General features: G+C 55.7%; 3 protein-coding genes across 3 annotated transcripts; 1 reads left to right on the top strand and 2 right to left on the bottom strand.

The window, feature by feature from the left end:
* Nucleotides 1-5: 5 nt before the first annotated feature.
* VOLCADRAFT_90693 (uncharacterized protein) lies at nucleotides 6-2,435 on the bottom strand (the record flags this gene model as incomplete). Its single annotated transcript, XM_002950209.1, has 4 exons — nucleotides 6-80; nucleotides 342-512; nucleotides 751-1,066; nucleotides 1,489-2,435. 4 exons carry the CDS (start codon nucleotides 2,433-2,435, stop codon nucleotides 6-8), a joined length of 1,509 nt encoding a protein of 502 aa, XP_002950255.1.
* A 4,480-nt stretch (nucleotides 2,436-6,915) lies between these two features.
* Nucleotides 6,916-8,087, bottom strand: dnj37 (molecular chaperone; the record flags this gene model as incomplete). The annotated part of the gene is made up of 3 exons (XM_002950208.1): nucleotides 6,916-7,287; nucleotides 7,723-7,791; nucleotides 7,998-8,087. 3 exons carry the CDS (start codon nucleotides 8,085-8,087, stop codon nucleotides 6,916-6,918), a joined length of 531 nt encoding a protein of 176 aa, XP_002950254.1.
* Nucleotides 8,088-8,871: 784 nt separating this feature from the next.
* On the top strand, nucleotides 8,872-18,384 carry VOLCADRAFT_120847 (uncharacterized protein; the record flags this gene model as incomplete). The annotated part of the gene is made up of 10 exons (XM_002950329.1): nucleotides 8,872-8,942; nucleotides 9,861-10,486; nucleotides 10,991-11,193; nucleotides 11,725-11,916; nucleotides 12,087-12,156; nucleotides 12,540-12,736; nucleotides 13,001-13,111; nucleotides 14,351-14,418; nucleotides 14,859-15,060; nucleotides 16,934-18,384. 10 exons carry the CDS (start codon nucleotides 8,872-8,874, stop codon nucleotides 16,955-16,957), a joined length of 1,764 nt encoding a protein of 587 aa, XP_002950375.1. The 3' UTR covers nucleotides 16,958-18,384.
* Nucleotides 18,385-18,428: the final 44 nt, after the last annotated feature.

Genomic DNA, 18,428 nt, shown 5'->3' with positions numbered 1-18,428 from the left:
CTGCATCATCTCCACAGCCGCTTTCCAGGCTTTGCCAGGTTATCCTCCGCCCTCTTGTTCGCCCATCTTGCCCGGCTGCCCTGCGTCGTGATCCGACTGAAAACAGTCCACAGGCGATTAACCGGTTCGACCCTCTGTTCAGCGCCGCCTCACAGAGCGGAAAGGCTCCACGTTCGACCCATCCAAGGGAAGAAGGAACCCAGCCACCCAAAACCTCATCATTTTCAACCACACACCACAGCAGCAATCTTCGGCACCGCTACCGCCAGCACGCTTTCGACGGGCTTCACCATCCCCAAGGTTCTGTGCGGCGTCACACCTGGTTTTCCCACCACCTCTACCTGCAGAATCCGCCCGGCGAGTCGTACGGCGTGGATGAGCTGTTGCACGGAGGCGTTGGTGGCGGCGCAGGGGCAATCAATGAGAGTGAGGCGCTTCAGTGCGGGTAGCGCCGCCAGGCGCATAAGGCCCCCAGCGGTAAGGTCGGGGCCGCCGCGGGCCAGAAGGAGCTCCTGCAGGGACCATTTTTGACCATTTTAGCAAATCAAAAGGAGATTTTTGTATGTAAGAATAAGATGGAGATGCTCTCAAAAGGTTCACAGGAACTTCTCGAGGTCGGGGACCAGGCAAGTCGACAATGGCGATAGTGGCGACAGTGGCTGAAAACGAAAAGAACATGAGCACGTTCTTTTCAAAAAACAGACAAAGCTAAAACACCTCCACGCAATTCTTCCACAAATGTAAATTCACCTGCAGCGACGCAGCCGCGCCGCCCCGGCTCGCCACTAACTGCGCTAGCACCTGATCTCTGGCAGTGTCCAATCCCGCCAACTCCAGGCGCTGCAACCGCGGCAGACAGCGCAGCAGCCGCTCCAAACCGTATTGTCCAAACATGCCGCCCAGGGACAACCGCAACAGACATGGCAACGATCCCGCTGTGGCGGCAGCGGTAGCAGCGGCGACCGTAGTTGTGCTGTTCAGACCTTCAGGCTGCTGGAGCTGCCGGGGCAGACGTGGATGGCGTAGGTTGAAGTTGCCGAGGCGCAGGTCGGCCAGGGTGCGGCAGCTGGGAAAGAGGAAGAGCAGGTGGGTGAGCGCGAAGGGGAATTTGGGAGGGTGGAGGGAAAGAGGAAAGCCAGCGCGAAAAGAGCGAGCAAAGCATGGGGGGAGAAGGGAAGGGAGGGAGGGGAGGGCAGACAGGCAGTCAAGGATCTGGATCTGGAGCGTGGGGTGCGGGGACCAAGACCCCGAGTGAAAGGAGGCAGTCCGGCCTGCCAGGACAGCCACACCGCCCAACGACAGGGATGGGATGCGATAGGCAACGCAAGATGCAGAGCCTTTGTATGGGACGTTTGCTCGTACCCAGGTAATGTGTTAATAGTCCAAACCTTTCATAACTGTTTGTATCACGACATACTGTGTACTTCACTGCAAGGAAAGACGGCATTTATGTATGATATGGAATTTCCTCCTTCGTGAACCACCTACCAGGAAAGCGCCTCAAGACCCTCGCTGTCCACCTCCCACGCAGTACCGAGGTCCAGCACCTCTAGGCCGCTTGCTTGCGCCAGGTGCCGCAGGCTGCCGCTGCCAGATTGTACGGCCGTGCCATGAAGGTACAGAGTACGCAGCGTGCCGGCGTGGCGTGTGCATACTGCCGCCAGGCCGGTGTCACCGAAGGCGCGGCAGCCATGAACGTCAAGGGAGAGCAGGCCTGACAGCGTCTCAAAGCCGGAGGTGCCGGTTATGCGTGTGTATGAGAGATCAAGAGAGATCAAATTTGGCAGCCGCGCCTGAGAAAAGTGTGCAACGCCGTCGTCGGTAACCTCGATGCAACGCTTCAAGCTGATAGTTCGCAGCGCAGGCATCAGCGGCATGTGAGCGAGTGTTTTGTCCGTAATGCTCAAAATATTGTGGGCGCTGTCTCCCAGGTCCAGTTCCGTGAGCTGATTCGCAAGGGGCAGCAAGGCTCGCAGGTGGCTGCCATCGGCCCAACGTGAGGTGCGCAGGCTCTCCAGCTGCGGGCAGGCTCCAATTAGCCGCTGTAGATCCGTAGACGAAAGGTAATTGCACTGCTTTACATCCAGCTTCTGCACGCCAACGCCGTGAGGGTAATGAAAACCCTCGCCAGGCACATTGTCGTTGAGGAATTCCGCCAAGGTCTTCCCGCAAACATGCTCAATTTGTGAGTCCGCCAAGACCAAGCGTGCTATCTGTGGACAGGTCTCAACTATACGTCGAAGCGACAGGCCGCCAAGGAGTGAGCCAGGTACACACGCTTCTTTCACCTCTCCGTTTACAAAGAGCCTGGATTCCTTGCAGGCAAGACGGAGAGCTTTACGGTCTTGCTCATTCAGGCACGTGTAAATGTGACTGCCAAAAGTGAAGGAAGGGAGCAAAAGTAGAGGGGAAGGACCATGCAGCGCTTCAGCCATGTTAAGCTCAATTTGTTTGAATTATGCACTGTCGTAACATTTCTATTGAGGGTGGGGGAGATACCAGTCTTAATACGGCAGCAGTTAGTAGTTCGTTAGCTCGCTCATTGTATCGCCCCCCCGGCAGCATGGAGTGGGCACCGTTTTGCTCAAAGCTGAGGGAGAGAATGGCAAGATCAAGATAACCCTACAGCATGTGTATCATGCGCCGGGATTGAGTCAGAAGCTCATTTCAGAGGGCGAACTAGGAATGAGGGGTTGCCACGTGGATTTCCGTGGAACGGTTGCGGTGATTGGGCAACCAAAGCGTCTGGTGGGCCAAAGGCCAGGCGACAATCTAGAATTTTCCCCGAGGCTGAGGAGGTATGCGAGCCTGCAGTGGGAGTACGGGGGACAAATCCCGGCGGCGGCTACTGAATCTCTTGGCTCGTTTGGGCCGCACAAACTCGTGAAGCTCAGTGGGGATGAACGAGCGCCCGTCCTCTCTGCTAATAACCGGTAGTGCACGACGGTGCAGAAGTACGCCAAGTTGTAGGCGTCGCTATTGTGGATGGGGTGTTACACTGCGGGTAGCTTGTCCAGAGAAAGGACGAGCGCGGGAGCCCCTGACCAGGCGGAAACATAGCGCAGGGGCAGGTGCGCGGCTACGCTACGTAGAGTGTTGCACGTTTAACATTCAAACCACGGACAGAGCTGTGTACTGATGTCTCATTACTTATTACGAGTGCTACCGACTAACATTTGTTAAAGAATTTCCATCCTAATAGGCAAGTAAAGTAGCTCAGCGGCTATGGTACGGCATGTAGGTTTTGGACAATTGGGGCTTGAACTTAAAACAGTGCGGGAGTCTTTAAGGGCCGAATTCATTAAAGCAGCCAACAGTTTACGTTCAATTTTGTGGTCAGTCCCAGAGCAACTTTCATTTGGGAGCAATTGGACCTCCCCACGAACAGACGAGACCAGGCGAATCTTGTCTCCCCAATTGGCTAGGCCTTCCAACCTCTGGGGATGCATCCATGGCTCTTTTCAGTCGTGAACGCCCAGACGACATATCAACAACCACATTAACGGTACAGACAATACTATTAACCGAAGCCACGACCTTCCCGGGCGCATCAAGTTTGGCGCTTCAAAGCACCCAGTTCAGAGTCTTGACACGTCCCCAGCCACTACATGACACCCCATGGGCCTCTGCCTCATCCTCGCTATACAGCCTCGTCCATCTTCTAATCAGCAGCGACGTTCCTCTCGTGGCGCTTGATGATGCCAGAGGTGAACACATCGAGATGACATCAACCGATTTCCATCATCCACATTGTCAGCCACATCCGGTCCGTCCCTTCAGCAGGCCCCAAAGGACACGCAACTCGCTTGCAACCGAGCCTCAGACCAATCCCACTGCATTCCCTCTTACCCAACCGGCCATCCCGCCGTATGCATACGGCTAAACCCAAAGACCGAATGGGAGACCTAGCAGACAAACAAACAGACAGACAGACAAGTAAACGTACAATATTCGAGTCCCACAAACATGCCCATAAGCAGAGCAGGCAAGCAACTAATCCCTATTTTGTCTTCTCCAGAATTCTCCAGAACAGAAAGGTATCACCGCAGCTACAGCCATCACCAATCGCCACAAGAGATACGCCAAGCAGGCGCGAAGAGTTCAAATATATGCAGCTCCCACCATATTTACCAGCTAGCCATGAGATACAGCAGAAAGGACAACAACATGCAACTCCCAGCAAACGCCACGCTACTGCTATGGCTGTGTTGCTACCGTCGCCACAACATCCAAATCAAAATGTCATGCCTGCTGCACACGCGACAATTTAGCTGCACATGCGCAGGCTGACCTACAACATCACCGGGACCCGCATAAGGCCCGCTTATGGATAGAGCTATGAACAGGACGAGGATCAGAACTGAAGTCCATGGGCCTTTGCAACGGCAGAAAGAACAAGCGGATCATCAACCAGCGAACCAGCTAGAAGACCGCACCTAAATGTCCAGCCATATTCAGAGGATAACATCCAACAGCGGCGTGGCAGTGCTGTTACGGCAATAGCTGCAGCATTCCACGACGGCGTGTTGCGCCTGCGCGTGTGTGTTGATACACGTTTCCGACCTCCACATCGCCATCACATGACTGCAACCGAGCCACTCCACCCTTCCCACAGACAGTTTGCTTAGCCGCGCGTCGACCGTCCGTGGAAGGTGATGAGGAGGCGAGCCCCAAGAGGAGCGGGACGAATCTTCCCTCTACACCCTTCCCACCGCACTTCACCTCAAGCGCGCGGCCTCATACGGCCATGTACGGCATGCGAATGCGCGGGATCTGAGTCACATCCAGGCTGTCGACTCTGCAGACCTAAACGTTCCTGTCGACCGCAAGCATACACCATCATCCCCATTGCAGCCGGTTTTCGTTCCCAGGAGACCCAGGCTACTGCCACCGCGCAGCCACCGCGCAGCCGCCGCTGTAGCAGCAGCAGCAGCAGCAGCAGCAGCAGCAGCAACAACAACAAAACGACCCTCCTCAGGGCCGAGAGCTGTCAGCGACGAACACCCACCAGCCGCAATTGGCAGTTGGCCACAGGCCGGCTGACCGCTCAGATACGACCACTCTCACAACTACTAGTGCTACAAAGGTGCAAAGGGCGTTATGATACATTCCCATGCCTACTACGTTAGCCACACTTCCTCGTGTCCTAAGTACTGCAGCCGTCCTCTTCTTCCGCCTCGACCACTCATTACCTACAATGCCCTCTCTCATCAAGAAGCCCTCCGGAACGTAACCAGCTCCAGTCCGTCGCAGAACTTCCGCGAGCAGACGTCTTCTTTCGGTCTTCCGAACTACAGGTATATACGGACTGGTACAAACATTTGTAAGCAGGAAAAGGGTCCTCCACATCTGTGACATCCCGCCTGGGGCATCGCGCATCCCACGACGCAACGAAAGGACACAGCCCTCCGTGATATCCGGAGGCCAGTCCACTTGGCCCCCGCAGCCAACGCCAACCGCAGCCGTCGTGGAATAACACTCCCTCACATCTCAATCCACCCCGAAGCGTCGCCACAGTACAACGCACCCTCCAAAGCCCTACCAACACAGTCTAGCTATCTCGGCGAGCCGCGGACTGTGTTCCCGCCCGCCCATCCACATCCTGCCCAACAGCAACCGCAGAAGCAGCCTGCACGACAAAGCAACCACAACCGAAAAGCGGGCGGATGCTGGTGCTTTCCTCCTCTGCCATGCGAGCATATGACGCCGCGTACATGTCCTAGTTGCTAGACCTGTGTAATTAGGGGTTACTGAGGCTCAACTTGGGGCCCCCAAGGGGCGACGACATGCAACGGGCCTTCTGCACAACTGCCACACGGGTAAAACACGCCGCCATGACAGTAAACACTCCATGCAGCCTCTATCAGGCTTTAGCCTTGTCGGATCGAAAGTTTGGAGAAGACTTTTAACGCAACACTGTGCAAGCAGCATGCACGAAAATGAAAAGCAGGCGAAACCGAAATTGCAGCACACAGCAATCGTGAGATGCCGTACAAACACTCCAGCACACCGTACAGAGCAAAAGCACTCTGAAGCAGACCGACAGTTTCACTCTTATGGAACAGCATGCATACTGTGCCGTACAAAAAGCAAAATGACATCCATACAAGTCCTTAACCCAGGCACTGTAACGATGATCAAAATCACACAATTTCTACTCAAATAGTGTTCGTGCAAACAATGAAGCATAAAAGTCAATACGACTCAACAACAAGAATAACGTTCCACGTTCTTCGCTCCAGCTACCTAACCTACCCGAAGCCTTGCCGTATGTACGAATCGTATGCAAAGGGACTGGAAAGAGACGCCCCGCAAGCTGCAAACCCTGTATCGCAGATCCATGCAGCAGCAAAGCTCAACAAGTGTGTGAGCAAGCCGTCGCACACAGCGCCTGAAGAGAAATATGAATGCAAAAGTAGTCGAAGAGATGCGCCATCAGCCATACAGCATTCGTACCCCTCGAGGGGTTAAAAGAAGCGACATACATACACATACACTGCATAATTATCAACAAATTAGAGTCTCACAAGGTTAATGGTTAGACGTTAATTAGTAAACGGAAAACCCTCCAAACGGCGCGGGTGTCGGACGCATAAGACTTCTTCAGACGTGCTGCCAAGTGGCTGACGAAGCAACCACAAAGCTTATTGCGGGCTCGGATGAAACCACGCAACATAACTCTTCCGGGTTGCTGTTGGGCAGCCTTGATCGCCATTTCTCCGTTATAAAAGCAGCAAGCTCAGTTGGTGCAGGGGCGGCGATGCAGCATGGGATGCTCTCCTCACATCCCGCTGCGCCGCCACAGCCCCACCACGCGCTGCTGTCGTGATTGCGCCGCCTCAGAGTGGAGGGGGCGACGGGTCCAGGGGAAGAGTGCTGGCGGGGACGCAACTAGGTTGCGCCGGCGCAAGCCGACTAATCAGTGTATAAGAACCACGGGCCGCAGCACTCGTGCTCGCCACAGTCAGCCTCGGACACACTGACGCGCTGGATGCTGCCGGAGGACGTACAGCCGTAACGGGTGGGGTCCTTGCCTACCACCTCCCGTTCCACGCGCTTGGTGCATTTCTTAACTTGACTCATGAGATCGAGAAGCGTTGTGAGGAGCTGCCGACGTTCGGCACTTGACGGTCGGGAGGTGGCCCGATAAACAGAGATACCATGACGCTGGACAGAGCGGGCGTTGAGATGCAAAAGAGCTTCGCGTGTAGAGCGGGGCAAAATCATCTTATCATACTTGGCGCGCTCCTCGGGATCGCTCAAGCGCTCGTAGGCGCGCAGGATTTCCTAAAAATGGGCAGAGGGATCGCAATCGTGACACCACAGGGTGTTTCAGGCATTGTACACCGTCACACGTTCCATGGCGTTATCGACGCCAAACCCTTCTAGAATATATGGTTGAGTGCAGTATATGGGCTAGAGACGTAAAGCAGTCAGAGGGACATGCCGCGCGCAATAAGAAAATTGCTCCCAAACCCAAAGATAGGTCAAGTGTCATCATAGCCATATCTTTTATTATTCTGAAAATAATAGCAGCGGACTACGCGCTTCACAACGCAATCATTAGGTCCCGAAAGCAGAGTACCAGACGCCGCATTGCCAGCTTGCATCAGCGCAATACCTTAACATTAACTTATGCAACTCACACAGCGAGGATAACTAGCTGCCGCACATGGTGCAACGATACAAGAGAACCGGCACTATGCGTAACGCTCGCCGCACCTTGAAGTCGATGGTCGGGTCCTTCGTTGCGTCCGGATGAAACTGCTTGGCCTTGACACGGAAGGCCGCCTGGAAACAATGTAAAGGGAGATGAATTAAAATGCCGGCATCCTTGCGTGATCGTAGTGAACGCACAAACGTCCGATACCCATGACGCGTGCAAGTCTGCAAGCGGGCGCCTGGCCTTGATGCATTATTTTGCTGCCTGTATGTCTCAAGGCACACTGCAGAACTGCACCGCAAAGAGCTCTTGCCGTGCCACAATAAGCACGTACCTTGATGTCTTCCTCGTTTGCATCATACTTCACGCCCAAAACCCGATAAGGGCACGGGGAGACCAACGATAGACTGCGACGTGAAGGCATGAAGCAGCACTGCACAGTTGCCCTGCTGCGGGAGACCGCACCGCGAAGATGGCAGCAGCCCGACCGAGGAAGCACAACGCGATGTTGCATCTTGTACGCGACGCTCGATCACGGACTGATGATCTTCAGATAGCACTAATCGTCAAGCAATTCCTTAGACGTCAATGGCGAAGGGAAGCGTTACCTATCCACAGTTGCAGCGCTACTTCACTGAAATACCAAGAACAATATTCCACACTTTTGAAACTATTCTATATAAGGTTTGCAGCCGCTTATAACAGCATGAGGCCCATGGGGAGTAATTGTATCCGTCTGCGGTAATCGCGTCGTGCACGAACGGCTGCATTGACTCCGTTCGTACCGGAGTCACTGTGACTCGTTGCTGCACTGTCGGTGTTTTTGGTGAGTCAATTTGGGCATATGGAAACAATACAATTCATCGCATGCTATCTTGGCGCCCCGTTAGTGCTCCGAAAGAAACCTCTGGCATGCGGGATTGTATTTGATGATTTCCCGTGACAAAAGGTAATCTGAGCGAAATGAGAATTGCCATATTAAGCTGCGATGACTCAGAGAAATGGCAGGGTTGGACTGAGCGATTATGGACTGCGCTGCTTGAGAAGGCGGGGGACACGTTTACAACCTTCAGGCAGGTTTGAAACGTGTGACCCTGAGTTTGGCAACCAGCTTGCGATAGAATGTTAATGTTATATTGCGGAAGTTTTCCTTTGATGAAAGTCGTCCGGCTCGTTGTTTCGTAGTTTATGGTTATTCGTCCATAAGAATGCCGGCGATAAGGGATATCGGATTTGAGCGCCAAATAACCTGCGGAAGCAGGGTGTTGCCTGCTGCTTGGTAAGCGACAGCGAGCCACCCTTGATAGCCCGAAGCGGTTCCCAGCGCGTTTCTTCCATCCATCCCCGTTGCACACTGCATCTCAGCTGCGTTACGGATGCAAAGTTATTTGCCGGAAACAACGATCCCGTGTTCAGCTGGCGGCCATGCTGTGCTGCAGCTGCATTCTATCTGCCCTTCTCCCAAGCTTTTCAGGACAAATCCAACATGCAAGGTGAAATCTCACGTTCCGTAAACCTCCAGTAGCTCGTCAACGCGGTTTTTACGTCCAAAAGGCCAGAAGCATGCGGAGCTGCGGTCAGAGAAACCAAAACGTAAAATCGGTGACCACCACAGCCCTCCTAGGCTGGATGGACGACCGTCCCTCCCCGTGCCACCGAGCGGTCAAAGCACTACTAGTGTCCTTCGCTCGGTAGCCTCATCACCCTTCCTGGCACTATCCCTGGCCGCGGAGCCCGCAGCGCACAACTGCACATGTAAATGCACAGCGGCTTCTGTCGTACCTTGATGTGCCTTGGGAATCGCGACGACCCTTGCCAGGTGCTATCAGGAGGAGTTTCCTGATCTGGCCACAAGTCGTAATTTGTACGACGTGATTGTGGTGGGTGGCAGCCGCTATAGCGCGTACGACAACTTGCCATGGATACGGCAGTTGGAGAAGCTACTGCCCCAGTACATCGATTCGGGCGTCCGTGTGGTGGGCTGCTGCTTCGGCCACCAAATCCTTGCAAAGGTGGGGAGGCGGCTGGCCCACCGAGCAGTGATTCGCAAAGCTCGGATTTAAAAGACGCTTAGTGATGTGGGCCTTACGAGGCTAAAAAAACAGGGAGTCAGTTGACAGTATACCATCCCCTTCCTTTTTTCCCCCCAGCAGCCCCGTCTACATCTCCTAATCCTCCCACCTGCCGCGCCGCGCAGGGCCGCACTTGCACGTCTGGCTGTCGCAGCTGCCTCCCTAGTCCACCGCCGCGCCGCCGCAACTGACACTCCCGCCGCCGTTCTTCTCCCCCGCCCCCACAACCGCTGCCGGCACCGACGCGCTAAACCCCGTGCGGGGCCTCTCCCCAAGGCACTCGGCGGGTCTGTGGGTCGGAACCCCTCGGGCAGGTTCGTACTGGGCGTGGAGAACGTCGTCGTCGATGTGGGTGCCGCTGCAAAGTGCGGACTGCGGCTGGGCCCACTGCCGCCGTCGTCGCCAACACCTCCACCAACATCGCCTCTGCCTTCGACTAGCGGTGCTCCGGAACCAGAGCGCAGCTCTGCCGGCGCTGCAAACCTGGCCTTTCCAGCCCACGGGGGGGGCCCGGCGGCCGGCAGCGTCACCACGGCTGCTTCGACGGAGCCATTTGGCGCTGGTGCAGGTGTTGCGGCGGCAGATGCGGCGGGTGGGCCAGGGCGCCCGGTGGCCACCATTGAAGCTGGCAGCCACTCCGATCATCTCCCGGTGCTCCGTTTGCGTGTGCTTGAAAGCCACGGCGACCAGGTGCTGGAGCTGCCCCCGGGGGCTTCATTGCTGGCTGCCTCGGGTGCGGAGGCGCCGGGGGGTGGGGTGGGGACTGTGGGGGGATGGGGAAGAGGAGGGGGATATCGGGAGGGGAGAAACCGCCCCGGGGCCCAAGGTTTGGGGAGAAGGAAGGAGGGGGAGATTAGGGTGTTCTATTCCGCAGGCGAGGGGCAGGATTACTTAGTTTCTTAGGGTACGGACGGGAAGAAGGCGGACGGGGAGGGGCGATTTAGGTTGGAGTCCCTCAGTCAGTGCGTGTACAGCGGCAGCGGCAGCAGCAGTGTACGGAACTGAGGACGTGGTGGTGGTGGTGGTGTATTGCGCTGCGACGTTATGGAGCGCGGTGGGGATGGAAGGGGCATCTTTTTGGGAGGGCGCCCAGCACGCCTGCCCGCACTGCTTGCCTTTCCGCGGCTGTTCTTCCCTACGGGGGAACCCGGTCCAAGGCAACGAGGAACACGAAAGGCGCTGCTGGGGGTTGGGGGTGCCATGCTTTGTTTCTTTGTTCTCCGATAGTTTCTCTTTTGTCGCTATACCGCAACAGGTACTGCGGCGCATGAGATGTGGGCGCTGGGTGATCGCTGTCTGGCATTTCAGTTTCACCCCGAGTTGACGACGGATCTGGTGTACGACAAAATCTGGACGGCGCTGTCAGCATCCGGGCGCTTGAGCCCCGAGGAGTCAGCTGCTGCGGAGGCGCAGCTCAAGGCCGGTTCCGGAGCTCTGGATTCCGACCTTTTCATCCAGGTACGGGTAAGACAAGAGTACGACACAATGCGGTACGGTTGCGATGAACCCACGTCGGCGCGTCATTTGTATCTCCCCTGGATTTCTTCGCGGGTATGTCCCCCCCCCCCCGGGTATGTTCCGCACGGTTTGGTTGGCAGTCTGTCGGGAGTCTGCGTGAGCGCCAGTGCTGGTTCTGAACTGGCGGCTCCGAGGCGAGTGATGCAGTGACGCCTAACCGCCTAACCGCCTGCAGATGTGCGGAATCGCATGGCATAGCGAGCGAGCGTCTGGGTTTCGACCCGAGTCCTAGTCCTGGGCAAAACACGTCGTGATGGCCACGGGCAGATGGCCGCCATCTTGCCCCTCTGACCCTCTGAAGAACAACCACCCCTCAATAATCAGCGGAAGCGAGGGCGCTGAGCGGGTACCCACTTCCACCTTTCGCTGTAGGTCGTCCCCTTTTTCTTCCGCCGGCTTCCAAACCCCAGCCCAGCCCAGCCCAGCTACCTCCTTTTCACGCCCGTGAACGGTTCTTCGTGTGTCATTCAGGCGCTGAACGGCTTCCTGCGGGCACAACACCCCGAGCCGCGATACCCGTCGACGTCCTGCGGGACCCGAGGACCCGAGGCAAGGGCAGCGGCGGAGGCAGCGGCAGCGGAGGCGACGGCGGCGGCGACGGCAGCGGCTGTGGCTGAGGCGGCTGCCAGCAACAGTGTGCAAGTTGCGAAGGAGCTTCGGCAGGTAGGTGTGGATCCCGCCATGTGTGTGTATGTATGTGTGTGTATATGTGTATGTGTGTCTGTGCAGATCCTAGGCAACACTCGCTGGGGCCACCGGGACGCTGTGTCGTTACACCAACGCTTCCCCTGCTGCGCCGTCCCTCACCAACCCTGCGTTGTTTTAATTGAAAGGGGCTGGAGAGACGCGCGGCGGAGGCGGCCGAGGAGGTGCTGGGTCACGTACGACATGCGGCAGCCGCAGGTGGGTAACTGTGGCTGCGGCTGCGTCTGGCGTGCTGTGTGTGTATGCATGTGTGTATGTGTGCGTATGTGTGTATGCGTGTGTATGCGTGTGTTGTACCACGGAGCCCGATGGGAAGGCCCCTCTGCGAGTTCCCGCGGCACCGAGGAGGGACCCCGCATCCTGAGCCTCCCCCCCATGCGGAACGCCAATAACCCTTCCGGTTTTCTGCACGTGCTGCTGCTTGTGGGGTGATGTTGGGTAGCGTTGTGGGCCCTGCGGGTGCTGGAACCCCCTGGAGTGGTGTGTTGCGTGTGTGTCTCTTTCCCTTGTCCGGGGCCCTGGTGGCCTCCCGGCCCCTCCTCCGCTCCCTTGCCTCGCCCCTTCCTGTCCCGTCGGACAAGAAGGGGAGCTCTCAACTAAGCCAACTCAGACTCATTCAAGTCCGCACGCAGGCATGGCGGCGGGCACCGCCGATGCAGAGCTGCTGACGGCGCTCAACCAGGAGGCCGCTGTGGCGTACGGCAGGGCTGCGGCGGCCGCCGAGGGAGCCTCCGCACACCTGGCGGAGGTAGTGGCGTCGCAGCATGAGCCGCTGAAGGTGGGGCTGGCGTGATGTGATGTGGGATGGCGTAGCGGGTTTCCTGTTGGTGGGTTGCAGTGGGAGAGAGATGGGGGAGAGGCAACCCATGCCGGGTCGCACACCGGCCATGGGCACCGAAGTGGCGCTCCCTCCATTACCCACCCACCATCTGGAAGGGCGGAAACATGATTCGGATATGGGCCAATAGTGTGCCCAGCGGTCCCCCTCTCCCCCTCCTCACACTTTCCCTCCCTGGGCCTTGCGGTGCCCACGTACCACCAGGCCGCACTGGCCAGTTTGGGGGCACTGGAAGTCCAGTTGGACCGACTGGCGGCAGTGGTGGGCTCCCTGGAGCGGGAGAGTGCCGCTGTGGAGGAGCAGGTGGAGCTGCAGGTGGCCAGGGAGGCACGAGCGCGGCAACAGCAATAGTAGCAGTAGCAACAGCAGCCGCAGTAACAGTAGCTTTGGCTGTGTGCGTTGCAAGGCGGCATCTCGCCAGGCCAGGGCGGGCGGGGTTTCTTGACGCAAATGATGTGGACAATGTTTGCGGGTTGAAACGGCTCGGCATTCGGGGTGGTATTCCGCAAGTCCCTGCTGATGCGGGTGGTGATGATGCCTTACGGGGCTTTCCCAGTGGGAGATTGGCCGACAGCGACAGCAGGGACATGATTTTTCCCTAGCTTGGACCTGCTCCGTGTCATGGGCAGTTCGGTTGTCCTGCCGTAAAAGGAAGGATGGCGGTTACAGTAAAAGTGATAGTGAACAGCGAATGCTAGTGATGCTTTGGCATTGCTTTGGTGCGTGATTGGTGTTTTTGGTCTTCACTTCTGGCAATTTTGTGAGAGGTCCAAGAAAATGAGTCCTTCGATTACAACGTCGTTAAGTTATTGCGTAGACAACGCCTTGCCAGGTGGTGGGATGGGGACAGGGCAGCACGAGCGATGCGATCCATGCCTTGCCTGGTTGGTTTGGCCGGATTGGGGGTGGGGGGCTGGGGGCTCGTGAAAAGAGGGGGGGATGGGACCTTCCCAGCTCATACCAGTGGCTTCTTTTTCTTTCGGCTGACAAAGCCAAGTGTACTGTCGTCCCGGTAACGCTCGTACAGGTCCAAAATTCATTCGGCATTGCAAACCTGAAGCTTCAATTTGTTTTGTTGTAGTTTGCTATGCTTCCTTGTAAATTTGTAATAACCTGTCTCCTGCAGAGTGAACAAATCGTTCACTGCTTTTCCAGTACATAGCGTTCTAACATATTAAATTAATATATTTATTCGTGTCGTTAATAATTTCTTTCGTCGTGGGTAGTTTCTTCGGGCGTTCACCATCGGAACTGATGCGGCTGCTGCAACGATGCCAACAGCTTTTGCGGGGAGCCTACCTTGCAGCAGATCAGGGCGGTGCAATAAGCCTTAATGGAATCCAAAGCTGGGAAACGACTATCATACAACTTGGTCGACAGCGAGGGCTGGCCAACAGTGCTCTCAGCTCCACACTTGGGCTCATGGATTGTCAGCGAATCCCTTGCATGGATCGCAGCTTGGAGAGCATCTCCTGCAGAGTGCAAACCTGTTCGGTGAACCCTTGTCTGCCCTGGGCTGTCACGCAAGCCAGGGGGCTGTTCGGCACCCCGAAGCCTAAGATCAATCCGCAAATTCACACGCACGATAAATATAAAAAGATCTGGCCGCAGCCAGAGTACAAGTAAGTATTACGCAACGTGGCACCGGTGTGCGTTTCAGCATCAAGGAGCACGTCGCAAGCATTACCGCTGTTTCCTTGTAAGCAGTCAGGGCATAGCCTTCACTACCGCAATGTATTGAGCGTTTGTCCATGGCTCGGGGCACCATTCCCCAGGATTTGGAGCAGGGGATTGCGCGAGGTTGCTGTACACCACTTGGATGCGCCAGGCGTCATGCTTGTTTGGCCCTGTCCACCATTAGCCCACGTCACTCGTCCCATCATTTGCCTCGGCCCCCACCCGCCTCAATTGCCACTTTGCAAAATTTGTGCACGCATCTTGGTCTCCTCGTCCGACTCCCCATTCTCACATATCCCCACCTCCCACCTGAACAGTGTATCTCCTTACCTGCACCCGCACATTGCGTATCTTGGCTACACCCCACTCCTCCCTCCGCCCGCAGGTACCTGCTGGGCCGCTTCGTTGTGGACCGAAATGGTGTGGTGTGGCACCGGCAGGCCAACTTTCGTCACCAGCGCTATTGCAAATCCGCCTCCCAGCTAACCAGACTCAAGCGCTGGAAGCCGCTAGCAAGCGCCTACGCCAATAAGCTACGCCGCCTAGGGTTTTCGGAGCGGTATTGGGCACCCCCCGACCCCCAGGACGTACCCGGGTACCATGAGCAGCCTGGTGGCGTCCGGGTGACGTACAAGGAGCAGCGGCGGCGGTCTGCCGTACCAGATCTGAACCAGACAACGGGCGACCCGTCGCTGCGTCAGAGCTGGAAGGTGCCTCCACGGCAGGGGCTGAGATGACCGCTGTGAAGGAGATACGAGGGCTGTGAAGGAGTGGGGGGAAGGTGGGGCGTGGCTGCAGCTGCGGTATGGTGATGCTGGTGATGCTGGTTGATGGCACTCGATTTCGTCAAAGAAAACTGCCGACTCATGACCCATTCCACAGTAGGGCATTTGCCACACAAGACTATAGAAACCCAGAATGTAGAGTCTGTGAGTGCTCTCAACGAGTGACGTATCGGAGAAGACCTCAGGGAGGTTCTCGAGGTGCGTTGTGGCGGGTAGCGCCGCCGGGGCGTCACGGTCGAAGACGAAAGGTGTATGATATGTAGGAGATGCATATCATGCCTAATTGCAAAGGGGGCATCCGGCATGAGATTTGTGGGAACGTTTTGTGGGAGGGTTGTGTGACACATGGCTGAGTAAGAGCCTGTTGGCGGCTCAATAATTCCGGAGGGAGGGAGGAGGGAATATTGTCTGAATGATCTAGTCCCAGGAAAGGTGGTTGGTGGAAGCTGATCTTGCATGGGATGCAAGTTTGGGTACTGGGGTTCAGCCTCGAGGGGGTTCGTGGTGGGGATCTCATCGACCGGCGCTGGGAGTACAGGCGTTTGCTTGGGTTACTGCAAGCGTGGGGATTTCTTGGTGGATTGTTGGTATGCGGTGCTCTCGAATGTCGAAGGGTGTCGCAGATGGCCTGTGCGTGTGTCCATGGAGTCGGTTCCTCCTGTAACGATGGCAACCAAAAAACATGGTGAGCCTGGGATGCGGGCTGTCTTGGGAGTAGTAGGGTTTCAAATATTGCTGCAAGTGCAGACCATGGTGTCCGTGCTGGTAACCCCACTTCCCTAAGGCCACAACAGTTTCGGCCTCCTGAAAAGCTTGGCAACACATGGGGATGCTCATTGCTCAAGCAGACACTTTACGAAAGCTGCCAAGTGCAAAACGTAGATAAGGTATATGAGGCTAGCATGATGACACTAATATGGAGAGAAATTATTATAAGGGATGCGCAATCACAAAAGCATAATGCATGGAAACACCTGTACGGACCGTACATGTTGCATTCGCAAAATGTTTTTATGTGATTGCCCGCCTTCTGTATGTTCGATGTGTTTGCATGGCAACAACTGTACCTGAGCTGCTAACTCCATTGCGCGGGCCATTAAATAGGACCTACAACTCCGAATAATCCGTAGCTGCGAGTCCCCTCTGCAAATTCAGGCTCTGCAAGTGCGCCTTCCACTTCGGCACTATCTTATCCAAGTTAGACAAGCTTACATAACATGACGACCCTGCACGCATCGGCGCTCAGCCTTCAACACGTTTGCGGACATTCATGTAGTGTGGTCCACGAGTTTGGCAACATGTACCGATGTATCAGCTCAGGGCTGGTTCACATCTGTGACTCAACTTGCAACCAGAGGCTTTATCACGATGTAAGTCGAACATGGCCTAGGCGGCTGGTGGACCACTTTGGCGCTTATAATGGGTATCCTTGACCTATTGGTCCTGCTATTTTCAGAGATATAACACCATCTGTCGCATCAGCAAGAAGCTTCACCCGCCATTTGAGCAAGACGTTATGAACGGGGAGCCACCGGCAAGGTGGGATTGGCTGTAAACTTTTTTGCAATTTTCGCAGTTGGATTTTGATATAGGATAGCTGCAGTCCATATGGCATCCTGCGTCCTAGAAGTCCGCGTTTAGAATTTGGAGTCGACTTGCCTTTCCTGCTCTACAGGAAACGGGTTGGCGACGAGAGTGATGAAATAAATGCGCCGTGGAAGCGCCGGGCTCATACGCCTGTGTCATGCTAAATGGCCGCGGAACACTTTGAAATCTTCTAACGCGCTTGCCGTCCAGCTCGTCGGACTGCATTGAGTCATCTCGCATGGAAAGATCTACTTAGTTACGAGGTGATCCCAGCGCCATGTGGGTATTGGAAGCCAGGTTTTGCATTTTCAACTGGGCTCGGCACTCGATTCTGGTCGGCAATCCTTAATTATTCGAGCTAGGGACCTGACAGTCGACGAAGAGTGTTATCATGTATTCAATTGTAGCTTACCGAATGATCAAGACATTATTAAAGCAGGTATGCTCATGCGTTTTGCACTGCGATTAACGGTTTTGGACTAAGGACTCTCTCAACGTGACGGCACGGTGGCCTCGTGCGCTCCGAGGGCAATCGTTTCCCGAGTTTCCTGAATACAATGGTCCCCCCTGGCAGTATTTTGAAGACATCGACGATCATGCGTGCATGTATCATATTCGGACCGTGTAAGGTCTTTTGGCGGGTCCGGTGTTTCGCAGCGGCGAGCGCCGTCTGGAACGGTCTTAGTACAGCTTCATCGTTGCCCATTTACGATGATGCAGGAGTTTGAGCGGTGAACCAACTGATGTGCTGCCTATGTGCAGCGCAAAACGGACATGCATTCTTCGTGGTACTCTTGTGTCTTGACAATGTTTGCGTTATAGCATGAGGGGGGCCGTGGTGTCTGGCCGGCTCTGTGCTCTACCTGCCGCACGAGTGGTAATTGCAGTGCATGCCAAGTAGTTGGGCAGGGCACTGGTAGAACCTCTAATCCGGGGCCCTTGGTGGAGGAGCGGAGGCTTACACGCGGTCTTGATGCGAGGGTTCGAGAGACAGGCTTGTGGGTGTGGCCTGTGGAGGGACACTACCATGTTTTCACTAGGGAACCCGGACGATGGATTTTGATGGGTGACTGCACACTGACGTTCGCACTGGTGTGGCCTTGGTCAGATATTCCATGCCGGCCCTTCGGTGAGAAGAGAACGGGCCAAGGTTACATAAGGCTTGTCTATATGTGGTCCATACTTGTTCCATAACAGCTCCATCTCCGGCATTTTTTTGACGGAGGATTCCCAGTGATTACGGCTGCGATTGGGCTATTAGAACGAGCTTGGTTGCTAGCTGTGTTCGAACCCTCGACGCAACTCTAACAGGCCTCTTTGATTTGGTGGGTTCTGGTCCGCATGTTGGCGCCTGTTCTCTATGGGGACCTTGCCGCACTTTACCGTTTATTAGTGTTGCGGTCAGGAGGTGCAACTGCGGTGGTTTGTGTTTTCGATGGATGGTGCAACTATGGCATGCATGTACCCATCCATTATTTATGTACCCATCACGCAAGCCCTTAGATCCGTCGGGATGTAATTCGGTGTGATGCCCTCTTTCGCTGAGCTCACTCATGCCTCTTGATTCGGTCTGTTCGCAACAT

Source organism: Volvox carteri (genome assembly GCF_000143455.1).
Source record: "Volvox carteri f. nagariensis unplaced genomic scaffold VOLCAscaffold_18, whole genome shotgun sequence".
Lineage (NCBI taxonomy): Eukaryota > Viridiplantae > Chlorophyta > Chlorophyceae > Chlamydomonadales > Volvocaceae > Volvox > Volvox carteri.
This window is presented reverse-complemented; position numbering and strand designations above follow the sequence as displayed.